At 42.7% G+C, this 12,404-nt stretch overlaps 2 protein-coding genes across 3 annotated transcripts in view; both read left to right on the plus strand.

The window, feature by feature from the left end:
* Positions 1 to 1,357: 1,357 nt before the first annotated feature.
* On the plus strand, positions 1,358 to 4,644 carry LOC112258870 (importin subunit alpha-1). The gene is made up of 11 exons (XM_024433503.2): positions 1,358 to 1,466; positions 1,688 to 1,813; positions 1,939 to 2,076; positions 2,261 to 2,349; positions 2,464 to 2,729; positions 2,824 to 2,918; positions 3,139 to 3,405; positions 3,529 to 3,762; positions 3,874 to 4,056; positions 4,169 to 4,318; positions 4,414 to 4,644. Exons 2-11 carry the CDS (start codon positions 1,748 to 1,750, stop codon positions 4,501 to 4,503), a joined length of 1,578 nt encoding a protein of 525 aa, XP_024289271.1. The 5' UTR covers positions 1,358 to 1,466; positions 1,688 to 1,747; the 3' UTR covers positions 4,504 to 4,644.
* A 329-nt stretch (positions 4,645 to 4,973) lies between these two features.
* Positions 4,974 to 12,404, plus strand: part of LOC112258871 (E3 ubiquitin-protein ligase SMURF2) — a 64,263-nt gene continuing 56,832 nt past the window's right edge. For both annotated transcript variants that reach the window (XM_024433505.2, XM_024433507.2), the window contains exon 1: positions 4,974 to 5,330. In XM_024433505.2, coding sequence (XP_024289273.2) covers positions 5,279 to 5,330 — 52 coding nt within the window. In that variant the 5' untranslated portion in view covers positions 4,974 to 5,278. The remainder of the gene's footprint in view (positions 5,331 to 12,404) is intronic.

Genomic DNA, 12,404 nt, shown 5'->3' on the forward strand with positions numbered 1-12,404 from the left:
TGATATGAGTCTGGAAGGAGAGTTTACAGTCTAGCCAGACACCTAGGTACTTCTAGATGTCCACATATTCTAGGTCGGAACCATCCAGAGTGGCGTGCGGGTGCAGGCAGCGAACGGTTGAAAAGCATGCATTTGGTTTTACTAGCGTTTAAGAGCAGTTGGAGGAGTGCTGCAGATATGGTTGTCCTTCTGGAAGGTTCTCCCATCTCCAAAAAGCAATTCTGGAGCTCTGTCAGAGTGATCATCGGGTTCTTGGTCACCTCCGTGACCAAGGCCCTTCTCCTCCAATTGCTCCGTTTGGCCGGGCAGCCAGCTCTAGGAAGAGTCTTGGTGGTTCCAAACTTCTTCCATTTAAGAATGATGGAGGCCACTGTTCTTGTGGACCTTCAAAGCTGCAGAGATTTTTTGGTACCCTTCCCCAGGTCTGTGCCTCGACACAATCCTGTCTCAGAGCTCTACAGACAATTCATTTGACCTCATGGCTTGGTTTGGGTCTGAATACTTATGTAAATAAGGTATTTCTGTTTTTTTATTTGTAATAAATATGCAAACATTTCTAAAAACCTGTTTTGCTTTGTCATTATGTGGTATTGTGAGTAGATTGATGAGAAATAAAAACTATATTTAATCGGTTTTAGATGTTTAAATGTTTTATTCAACCTTTATATAACGAGGCAAGTCAGTTAAGAACAAATTCTTATTTACAATGACAGCCTACCCCGGCCAAATCTTAACCTGGATGATGCTGGGCCAATGCCCTATGGGACTCCCAATCACGGCCGGTTGTGATACAGCCTGGAATCAAACCAGGGTCTTGGGTAAGACCTTATGATCTCATCAACTAGCTGCATCTATATAATTTGAATTTCCATTAATAGGACTCATATGACCAGATGGGAGTCCAGTGACCCTTTATCCCCAGTTCCAGGCATTCATGTCTGGATTGTATGCATATATGGAAGCACATGTAAATACTATATTCAGAGGTTGATGTTGATTATTGGTCATGATACAAAATAGTCCGTGTAATGTCTATCCATATATTTTAACAGATTTTAGTTGTCTGTGTTCTCTGATTTTAAGATTTTCTGGGCTGTTTGAAACCACTCCTTGAATTGCATCAGATTTAGATATTGTTTTCCACACACAGACCGAAGCACAAAACACATTTTGAACAGTTATATTTAATAATACAAAAGCAACTGTTCCAACATGAACTTGTTTGGAAAAATTGTTTCTGATATGATACTGATACGATACAAATTGTATTATGAGGGCATGAGAGTACTGAAATCTCGCGATAGGTCTCTACTGACAACACTTCCAGAGCGCCCTATGATTTTTCAAAACAGTCCAATAGGGTGATGCTTTTAATCGAACTAACCAATCAGGGAGCTTTGTGACAGGAATTTAAAGGTCTGTACAAATGTTCTATGCATTAGCCAGAATTTCTGTAGAAGGACCGGGTAAGTGCTTGTCAAGGGCTCATATTTTGTAGTGGTTGCTAAATATTCGATGTACTGCTTTATTTTGTTGATATGTTACTGCTTTAATTTGTTGATGGGGTTTGCTCGCCACTCTTCCTGGTCACTTGTGACCGATGTAACTTTCTAGAAAAGCCAAACACGTGTTATTGGATCCTAGCTAGCAATTCGTATTATGAAGTTAATTGTTGCATTTCGTTTAGGTGCTCAAAAAAAGATTACTTTATCAAACGACTTCGAACATTTTGTCAATTTGCCCAAAAATGTCTGCTGGCAACGAGAACGGTGTCCGTATGGAGAAGTTCAAGAATAAGGGAAAAGATGCGAATGTAAGTGACATGTATGCATGGCACTTTTTTTTTTTTTCAATGTTTCATTTCAAATGTGTTCATGGCTTGCGAGCTAAATGAATCTGGCTAGGCATAGTCAATGGTGGTTGTTGATCACTTTGCAGGAGCTTAGACGCAGGAGAGTAGAAGTCAACGTCGAACTTCGCAAGGCAAAGAAGGACGATCAGATTTTCAAAAGAAGAAATGTGAACACTTTGGTCGAGGCAACTTCCCCACTTCAAGAGAAAAGCCAAAACTGTCAGGTGAGTTTGTTAGGCCTGTCTGTTTATACAATGCACAATCATTCCAGTGGCGCACAATTGGGCCAGCGTCATCCGGGTTAGGGGAGGGTTTGGCCGGGGTAGGCCGTATAATAAGAATTTGTTCTTAACTGACTTGCCTAGGAAAATAATTCCAATGGAAACAACCTGTTGTCTTAAATTACAGGCCACTCGACAGTGGTCTGTGGAGGAGATTCTTGTTGGTGTGAACAGTAACAACCTTGATGTCCAGCTCAATGCCACTCAAGCTGCAAGGTAAAGTGATTGATGTAAAACTCTCTGGGAAATGCTGTATATTTGGCAGTGTTTTTATTTTAAGTGTTGGCTACCATAATCATGATGTTGCTTTTTCAATTGTTCTCATTATAGGAAGTTGCTATCCCGTGAGAGACATCCTCCCATTGACCACATCATCAGTGCTGGGCTGATTCCTAAGTTAGTTGCATTCTTGGGTTTGGAGTCACCCCCTATCCAGTTTGAGGCTGCCTGGGCTCTAACCAACATTGCATCTGGAACATCTGACCAGACCAGTGCTGTTGTGGAGGGCGGAGCCATCCCAGCTTTCATCAGGCTTGTCATATCCCCCCACCCCCACATCAGCGAGCAGGCTGTATGGGCTTTGGGTAACATTGCAGGTAACGCATTCCTCTTGTTACAGTATCTCATCAGTGTATAGAACCCTAATTTGCCAGAGTATCTCCCACCCCTAACCTTGCTTTATTCTGTCAGGTGATGGGTCGGTCTACAGAGACAAGGTCATCAAGCATGGAGCTGTGGCACCCCTGCTTAGTCTGCTCGCTGTCCCTGAGCTCTCTTTGTTCTCTGTAAGTATTCTTAGTGCCTAGTACTCTTAATGTGGTGACCCTTGGCAACCATTCATAAGTAATGGACAATCACTTGACTTGTTCATGACACGATACAAAGTATTAGTCTTGTTTTTTGATAACTCCTTGACCCCACATTACTTTCCTCACTGGCCACTAGGAGGTGCTGTAACTCAATGAATGAACACCTCTAAAATATTTTTGTCTTATTTCTCTGCAGTCTGGCTACCTGAGGAACATCACCTGGACGGTGTCAAACCTGTGCCGCAACAAGCACCCCTCTCCCCCTCTGGCAGCCGTGCAGCAGATCATTCCCACTCTGGTGCGTCTGCTGCACCATGATGATAAGGAGGTGCTGGCAGACACCTGCTGGGCATTGTCCTATCTGACCGATGGGCCCAACGATCGCATCGAGATGGTGGTGGTTCAGACTGGCCTGATCTCCCGCCTGGTGCAGCTGCTTGGCTCTGGGGAGATCTCTGTTGTGGTATGTGTCTAGTTATCCTCTAGAGGTGGTGGACTGTCATGTAAAATTATTAAGTTGTCACCATGTGTTAATTTTTATTTTTTTAAACCCAAGTGCCCACTGTCTTTGACCTGTCTCCTTCAGACTCCTTCTCTGCGTGTAATTGGAAACATGGTGACTGGCACGGATGAGCAGACTCAGGCCGTGCTGAACGCTGGGGCCCTCTCCATGTTCCCTGGCCTACTGCGCCATCACAAGAGTAACATCCAGAAGGAGGCCTCCTGGACCCTGTCCAATATCACTGCAGGGAGAGACTCTCAGATCCAGGATGTCATCAATGCTGGCCTGGTCCCTCTCATGGTAGATGTCCTACGTAAGGTATGTAGGCTTGTTTTCTGTAGTAATCTCTTATGATTGGATTTGTATTTTCTTTTTCATAACTAGGAATGGTGGGATATTTAAAAAAAAATAATTTGTCTTTCCATACAGGGGGACTACAAGACTCAGAAAGAGGCAGTTTGGGCAATAACTAACTTTACCAGTGGGGGCACAGTTGAACAGGTTGTGCATCTTGTTCAAGCTAATGTGCTAGAGCCTCTGTTGCATCTACTCTCAACAAAGGACAGCAAAACCATCCTGGTCATCTTGGATGCCATCACCAATATTTTCCTGGTAAGGGGACCTTCTCTCCAAGAATTAATCTTATTACAGTATTGATGTAGGCATTTGTACCCTGTAACTGCAAGATTCGGGTGACTTATTCTTAACTTGTTTTGTCCATCAGGCTGGAGATAAGATTGGTGAAGCAGACAAGCTGTGCATGATGATCGAGGAATGCGGTGGGCTAGACAAGATTGAAGCTCTGCAGTCCCATGAGAATGAGCTAGTCTACAAGGCCTCTCTCAGCCTGATTGAGAAATATTTCTCTGGCGAGGTGAGCATTGTTGTGTAATGGTGACTAATTGAACCTGTCCTATTAGATTTTATTTGTTTCCTTTGCCTCAATTTCTTGCACGTTCTGTTTTCTAGGAAGAGGAAGACCAATGTGTTGCTCCAGAATTGACAACCGATGGCTATGCATTCCAGATCAGTGAGAACCAAAGCACTTTCAACTTCTAAATACCACTTTTCCTTTCATCTCTACTGTGTATGGCCACTGTTTGTCCTCTGTAATAATGGACTTCTATCCTGTCTGAAATGTACATATGTTTTATAAATGTCTGTAAATAAATTTCTTAAAATAAATTCCAACTGCTGTAATTTGTTTGGGTGGAATGGCAATGCATTCACTTCCAATTGAATATTAATCTTTATAGCTTCCACCCTCTTCCTGCAAACTATATGCAAAGAAACACTGTTTTTGCAACGGTATCTGGACTGTCAGACGTTATTTTTAACTTTAATTACACTAGCGATCCGAAATGTCACTTGTCTGACAAAGTTGTATTTTCTCCGTCATTAGCATTGTAGCATCAGAATATTTCAGTTTTAAGCCAAACCGTACAGGCAGATGTTTCCATCCCCATGTCGTCATTGGTCATTTACTTACTAGCCTCCCTGAAGTGGGCTCTGCACTGAAGGGTGTACGAGCTCAACAGTTCAACTCTCATCTGGTTGGGAGGCGGACTGAATTCCAATCGTTCCGAAGCTGAAGAGTGAACTCGGGTCGCTTGCTTACTCAAAGTAATTAGTCGGCCAGAACCCCGATTTGCAAGAGTATTTGGTCAATCAAATACACTCTGCGGCATCCTAGCCAGTAATTGGTTGTATGTGCGCGACAGTGTGTGATCATGATGGCAGCAGTTCTGTCTACATCCGGGCAACAATGCCTTCACTCCGTTATTGTTACTTCGGTCTGAAACTGGTTAGTCTAAAATATTAAGCTGGAAGCAAGATGTCTAACCAAGGAGTTCGGCGAAATGGTCCGGTTAAACTGCGTTTAACAGGTAAGAGACACAATGTTGAATGTTGTCCCTACGCAAATGTGGCTACTGTAGCTAGTTTGTGTCGCTAGCCCAGCTAACGACGTTAGTTTGCAGGACAAACGTGTGTTCGAAAGTGTGCTTGATGTGGTCTAAAAGTTTAGGCGCACTTCAATATTTCGAGTAGGGTACGTTATGTATGTAGCAAATTCAACAAACTAAGCTAAACGACACAGTAGCTAGCTTTATTAATTGAACGTTTCAGAAATTTAACGCGTGCCAAATTAGTTAGCTAGCTTAACGTTAGATTGGTGTCTAACCAGCTAACTTTAGCACAGGCAAAACAAAAGTAACCCGCCTGGGATTACTGTTAGTAGCTAACTAAATAACGTTAGTTTAATCAAGCTTGTTCAACAATATTTGGTGTGCGCAAGATTCAAATTACATCCACTATTTAGTGTAAGAACACAGTATAGAGTACCCGGTTTCATTTCAAACTATGCATATACTTGAATGTTAATGTGGTTAACTAACATTCTCTAATTGCCATAAGTGACTATTTGTCGTGATATTAATCTAGCTAATAAAACAATGCCATAGCTACTACACAATGTAAAAAATTGAAGCATTATCTAGATGGCGACTAAACTAGATGGCGAGACTATGGCTGCCTTTACACGGGCAGACCAATTCTGATCTTATCCACAATTATTGGTGAGGGGTAAAAGATTGGAATTGGGCTGTCAGTGTAAACGCAGCATATCTCCCAGACAGTCCACATCGTACTGCAAAGTGGGGATCAATCCCCCCCAGAATACTGTGGCTATGATGCAAACAGCGCTTCAATGTACTCTCTGGGTCACTCTTTGATTTGTACCATTTCAACACCCAGTGGAACGTTTACATGAGATATTGTTTTGACTGGGAGAGGGGGGGTGACAGCAGTGGTGTTTGATGATCTTCCAGAATCAGGGCTGAGTCAAATTCCAGGCCTTTCCATTCACCAGGAAGAGCCAAATTAAAATATTTAAGCTAGTGCTGTTTCTAATAGAAATTAGTGTGGAGCAGGGGTCTCTGGACTGAAGTGAGAGATCTGCCTGATGGTGAAAAGAGCTGCTTAAATCAGCTGTGCTACAGAGGCTGCATTTACACAGGAAGCCCAATTTGTATCTTTTGCCCAATTTGTGGCAAAATCTGATTGTTCAAAAGACCAATTAGTGGAGAAGATCAGTTGGGCTGATTTGTAAATGCAGCTTTAAGCATTGAAAGTAAAGCACAGAGTTCTGTCAATTTGTCCAAATGTGAACTTTTCGGCACAATTTCTACTGGTGGGGTAACCAGGTTTTAACTAGATAGCCCCATTGAAATTACGTTTCCAACGTAATAGCCTGAACTTAAGACAGATTTTGGTGTTTGTCAGAACTACGTGGTGGTCAAGTGAAACCGTTTGTCTTTTTTTACATGAACTTTGTAAATTGCCCACTGTGAATTAGTCTCGTTCCACTTCGAGATTGACTGCATTGGTGTCCTGGAGAAATGGTAAGAATGTGAATTCACTGTCAAACAAGGAGAGTACGATCACATGGACCTCCTTTTCCTGACTTTACACGTATTTGCTCACTTAACTACTGTTTCATATTTGCTTTTCTGCCTGTCTTCCACATGTCAGTTGAACTGAAGTGTTTATCCCGTTCTGCCATCTTCTCCCCAGGGAAGGTTTCTTTTAGCCTAATTCTATGTAAAATTGCACAGTGTTATCCATATGCTCCTCCACAGCCGGACTTGCTCTGGGCAGGGAAGGACGTTTAGGGAGTCAACGCCGTGGTGGTATGTCCTCTACTGGACTACCCATTAGTGATGTGGGGGGGGTCGATAGAGGTCGACCGATGCCGATTTATTGGAGGACCAAAAAAACCGACTGATTTTTATTTATATATTTGTAATGACAATTACAACAATACTGAATGAACACAACTTAATACATAAAATACATTTAGTCTCAAATAAATAATGAAACATGTTCAAAGTGTTGGAGAAGTAAAAGTGCAATATGTAAGAAAGCTAACGTTTAAGTTCCTTGCTCAGAACATGAGAACATATGAAAGCTGGTGGTTCCTTTTAACATGAGTCTTCAATATTCCCACGTAAGAAGTTTTAGGTTGTAGTTATAGGACTATTTCTCTACCATTTGTATTTCATATACCTTTTGGGAGGAAAAAAAATCAAATTTCGTGGTATCCAATTGGTAGTAGTTAGTCTTGTCTCGTTCCTGCAACTCCCGTACGGGCTCGGGAGAGGCGAAGGTCGAGAGCCATGCGTCCCCACAACCCAACCAAGCCGCACTGCTTCTTGACACAACGCCCATCCAACCCGGAAGCCAGCCGCTCCAATGTCTCAGGGGAAACAGCGTTCACTGCACCTGGCCCGTCACAGGAGGTGCTAGTGCGTGATGAGACAAGGATATCTCTGCAGGTCAAACCCTCCCTAACCCGGACGATACTGGGTTAATTGTGCACCGCCTCCCCGGTCGCGGCCGGCTGCGACAGAGGCTTGATTCAAACGCAGAATCTCTAGTGGCACAGCTAGCACTGCAATACAGTGCCTTAGACCACTGCGCCACTCGGGAGGCCCCGACTATTGGATGTCCTTATAGGCACATTAGTAATGCCATCCTAATCTTGGGAGTTGATAGGCTTGAATTCATTAACAGCGCAATGCTTGAAGCACAGTGAAGAGCTGCTGGCAAACGCAGGAAAGTGCTGTTTGAATGAATGCTTACGAGCCTGCTGCTGCTCAGTCAGACTGCGCTATCAAATATCAAATCATAGTCTTACAATAAACACACATACAAGCCTTAGTTTCCAGCTTTGACCATATTAATGACCTATCATTTAGAAAACAAAACGTTTATTCTTTCAGTGAAATACAGAACAGTTCCATATTTTATCGAACGGGCGGCAACCCTAAGTCTAAATATTGCTGTTACATTGCCCGACCTTCAGTGTTATGTGATGTAGAATTCTGGCAAATTAATTAGTCTTTGTTAGGAAGAAATGGTCTTCACACAGTACGCAACGAGCCAGGCAGCCCAAACTGCTACATATACCCTGACTCGACTTGCACAGAACGCAAGAGAAGTGACACAATTTCCCTAGTTAAAATAAATTCCTGTTAGCAGGCAATATTAACTAAATATGCAGGTTAAAAAATGTACTTGTGTTTTGATTTTTTAAAGGCATTGCTGTTTATGGTTAGGTAGACTGGTGCAACAACTTTTATTTTAATTTTTTTTTAAATTTGCGAATGCGCTTGTTAAATCATCACCCGTTTGGCGAAGTAGGCTGTGATTCGATGATAAATTAACAAGGCACCGTATTGATGATATGCAACGCAGGACAGCAAGATAACTACACATGGTTGACGCTATTAGTAGGTTAACTAGTGATTATGTTAAGATTTTTTATTTTTTTAAAGATAAGTTTAATGCTAGCTAGCAACTTACCGTGACTCCTTGCTGAACTTGCGTAACAGGTGGTCAGCCTGCCTCGCAGTCTCCTTGTGGAGTGCAATGTAATCGGTGTTAAAAACTGCAGATTACCGATTTGTTATAACTTGAAATCGGCCCCAATTAATCAGTCGACCTCTAATCGATAGTTACATATTGGGATTTTATTTTTGACTATCGTTTGGACAATATCGCAATATTTTTGCGCTAGTTGGCTGTACCTTCACCAACACACCAATATTTTTCCTTCATAGCTTATTCTACACAATATTTGACAGATGGAGAAAGGTGTAAACTAAATAATCACTATTTGGGCATAAGATGAAAATCTAATGTGTTTACTTACTGATCGGTGAGTTTGTATAAGTAATGAAGGTCTGCGCATGAGTCGTGAATTGATCATAGCAGCTTAATAGATGTAGTTGACTTTGACACATTGCTGTTGATGAGTTTGTTATTGGGTAAATCTTGAATGATGAGTTGTTACATGTGAGCAGTCTTGTCGCTGTTTGCGTTCCTCTGAGCTTCTCCTTGCTGACATACCCCCATCCATTTGAACCAGATGTTGCAGACGGTTGCCAGCTTTTAAACTGGAAAAATATGGCAAGCAATCCGCTAAAACTAACACTTGTGGTGAGAATTGCCCCTTGAATACACAAGACAGGTTTCCATTATGCTCTACAGCTGATCATTCTTAAATTATGTCACACAAACATGGTTAATGGCACAATACATGATCCGGTAAGTAATAAATTACAGCGTTAAAATATGGCTCAATGCGGAGCACATTATCTGATCAGCTCTAAATTGTATTACTCAAACATGGTTCATGACCAAATGGTATCCATTCCAAACAGCCATAAATTTGTCAGGACACAGCACATGCTAACTTATCTGTTTCCCATAAAGTAATTTGAACAAAAACTGTGGAAGGGAGAAGTGATCCCTCCATTTTAACACTGAGGCCTCTGATCCCCAGCTGTTTTGTAGCCGAGAGCTGAATTCGCCTCACCCACCAACAGATTTGAACAGCACAGACATTGATTAAGAGAGAGGTTATACAATATTTAAGGGCCATCTGTTCTTAGTTTCATTGGCTGACCCTTTGTTAGTTGATTCAACTCTTTGTTTAGCATGCATATTACTCTTCTGGGTTTTGCCATGTACAGGAAAGAGGGAAGAATTGACTATGGGATTGTCTAGCATTATCCACAAAAGCACCCCCCCCCCTTTCTTTCTGTGAGTCACTCAGTCCTGTTCTTTCCGACTAAACTGCTCCCCTCCCAGTCCTAAGCGCGTGTCACCCCCACCCTCAGTGAGAGAGAGAGCTGTCGTGTGGTGCTGGGTTTCTCTCTGACTCAGTCAGTGGTTTTGGATCTTTCTTTTGACTGGGAACCAGCTACTATTGAGGACAGCATTGAACAAAGCTGCAGCTCTGTCAGGTTTACCTATTGAAATGTCTACATTTTATTTAGTCGATTTATAGTTGCTAGCTACCTCGCTGGGATCTTATAAAATGGGCTGTTGAATGAACACAGATGCACTTGTCTCATTTAAATCAATAGGTTACGAGACTAAACATTCTCTCGCTGTACAAATCTGATTGAAGGATCCATTCTCTGTAGTCCTTAGTCTACCGATTGGGTTAACATGTTAGGTAGTGGGGGGAAACTTGCAGCTGGGCACAGATGGTGCTACAGAGGCACAGGACTTAATGATCCAGAGTTCTTAATGTGTGCCGAGTCTGTCTGGTGCGTTCATGTGGCTCAGCTGTTTTACAGAGTGCCTGTATGGAAGTGATTTTGGTCATCTGGGTGTTCAGATGGGATACATCGTAAATACACAATGATTAGGTACATGTGGGGAACTGTTGACTTTGTTGCTCCATTACAGAACTGCAGAACAGTTCCACATTTTGCTTAAAGAGAAGGAAAATAAAACAATAGCAATTATTGCGCGTCATTTATAAATGTTTTTCTTCCCCCGCTGAGGGCCCTACAATAATTGCAATTTTTCCATAAATAAATTGACTGGGGTTGGCTTTCCTGTTGGTTCAGCTGCTCTTCAACGAGGACGCAGGCTTCTGCGGTCACACTCCCAAACCGCTGCCAGCAACGGAGCCGAGGCCAGATGTAGAGGCGGAGTGGGCAGCATCGGAGAGGAAGCTCTTTACAGACTAACACTTGTCCAAATGTCACCCATGACAGGTGGGGAGCAGACAGGAGAAACTCCCTTTGAGGTTCATAGTAATAATAAAGTGAAGAATTGCAGGACTGTCGGTTGGTCCTCATGTTTTGCTCAGATTGCTGGGTGGATTATGAGGGCTGTCCTCTTTAGTGCATTGAGTTTAAGCAATCAGTCAGTGGTGGATCTTAGGAGAGTGGTGCTCCCAGCTAGGCCGAGTATAGGGTGGTCCATCAGACAGAACTTTATTATCTTCAGTGGTGGATTGTTTTCCCAAATTCAGTGTGTGTTTGTGTGCTTATCTCACTGACTCAATACATTCCATTCAACTTGGGTTAATGGATTATAGTTTCCTTGTCTCATTTAGAAACAAAATGCACAGACCACCTCACATTCCCCTTCCTATAGACAGGTGGTTTGTTGACCAACAGAACTGATGCATGCACAACTTTGGGGCAGCACAGATGGCATTGGCGTACAAACAAAGGATTATTGGCAACATGTAAACCATATTTCAGCTTAATGTTTATTGAAAACATAAATACATTTGCCCAATAAGGAGTGGTGTCTCTCAAATGCATCATTGCAGTTGTAGATTAGCTAGCTAGTGAATTTTAGCCATGTTGGCATAGCCGTAACACAAGTCAAGACAACTAGCTAAAACAGCCACCTATGATTCCCCACAGAGCTACAGCAATGACTAGAAGCTGCCATCTGACCGCTCAAAATCAATACACAGCCTTTTGCCTCTTAGATGCGAGTGCATCATTGTTTCGACATTATCAACCAACCTGTCTGTCTATACTCCGCTCTGTCTTGCCTCTGTAGCCTATGTTCTTTGAAACCAGAGGGCATCCAATGATAAGCAGGTGCTGAGCGTGAGTATCAGTCGACAGAACATCTGCAGCCAGCCCCTCTCTGATGGATGATTAGTGCACTCCAGGCAGCGGCTGACATTATTTACAAGCGCCCCTCCACCTTACTGCCAGCATGTCTGACAGAGGAAACACTCTCCGTACCTGCTCTGCCTCGGGGTTGTCCATTTTGACCACCCCAGTTTCCTATTTACACACTGACATTTCACACCGCCGCTCTGAAGAAGCCCACCTGTCAGCTTCCCAAGGAAGACGCCACCTGAGTGTCGTGCGGACAGTGAATGTTTTCGCTAACTTGACTGGTTGAAAGGGCGCCTTCAAAGGTCTGATGTGTTAACATGGCAGAGCCAGTTAATGGGTCAGAATTGGATTAGCGGTGAGGGGGAGCTCTAGTGAGAATTCATCTGATGCTTGTCTGCAGATTCCTCATATCACTGCTGCCTGAACTCTGTTATTTTCCTCCCAATGCTCATTCGCTGCCTTTTGAAGTGAAAAATGTCACTTTGGGGTATTTTTTTCACTATGATTCACTTT

The sequence above is a fragment of the Oncorhynchus tshawytscha genome, linkage group LG09 (genome assembly GCF_018296145.1).
Source record: "Oncorhynchus tshawytscha isolate Ot180627B linkage group LG09, Otsh_v2.0, whole genome shotgun sequence".
NCBI classification, from domain to species: domain Eukaryota; kingdom Metazoa; phylum Chordata; class Actinopteri; order Salmoniformes; family Salmonidae; genus Oncorhynchus; species Oncorhynchus tshawytscha.

Bases quoted from the DNA above. Each gene is read 5' to 3' on its own strand.
- LOC112258870 (XM_024433503.2), top strand. From the start codon at position 1,748: ATGTCTGCTGGCAACGAGAACGGTGTCCGTATGGAGAAGTTCAAGAAT. The intron at 1,814-1,938 runs GTAAGTGACATG...ATCACTTTGCAG, and splicing joins ATAAGGGAAAAGATGCGAAT to GAGCTTAGACGCAGGAGAGT. The intron at 4,057-4,168 runs GTAAGGGGACCT...TTTGTCCATCAG, and splicing joins CCATCACCAATATTTTCCTG to GCTGGAGATAAGATTGGTGA.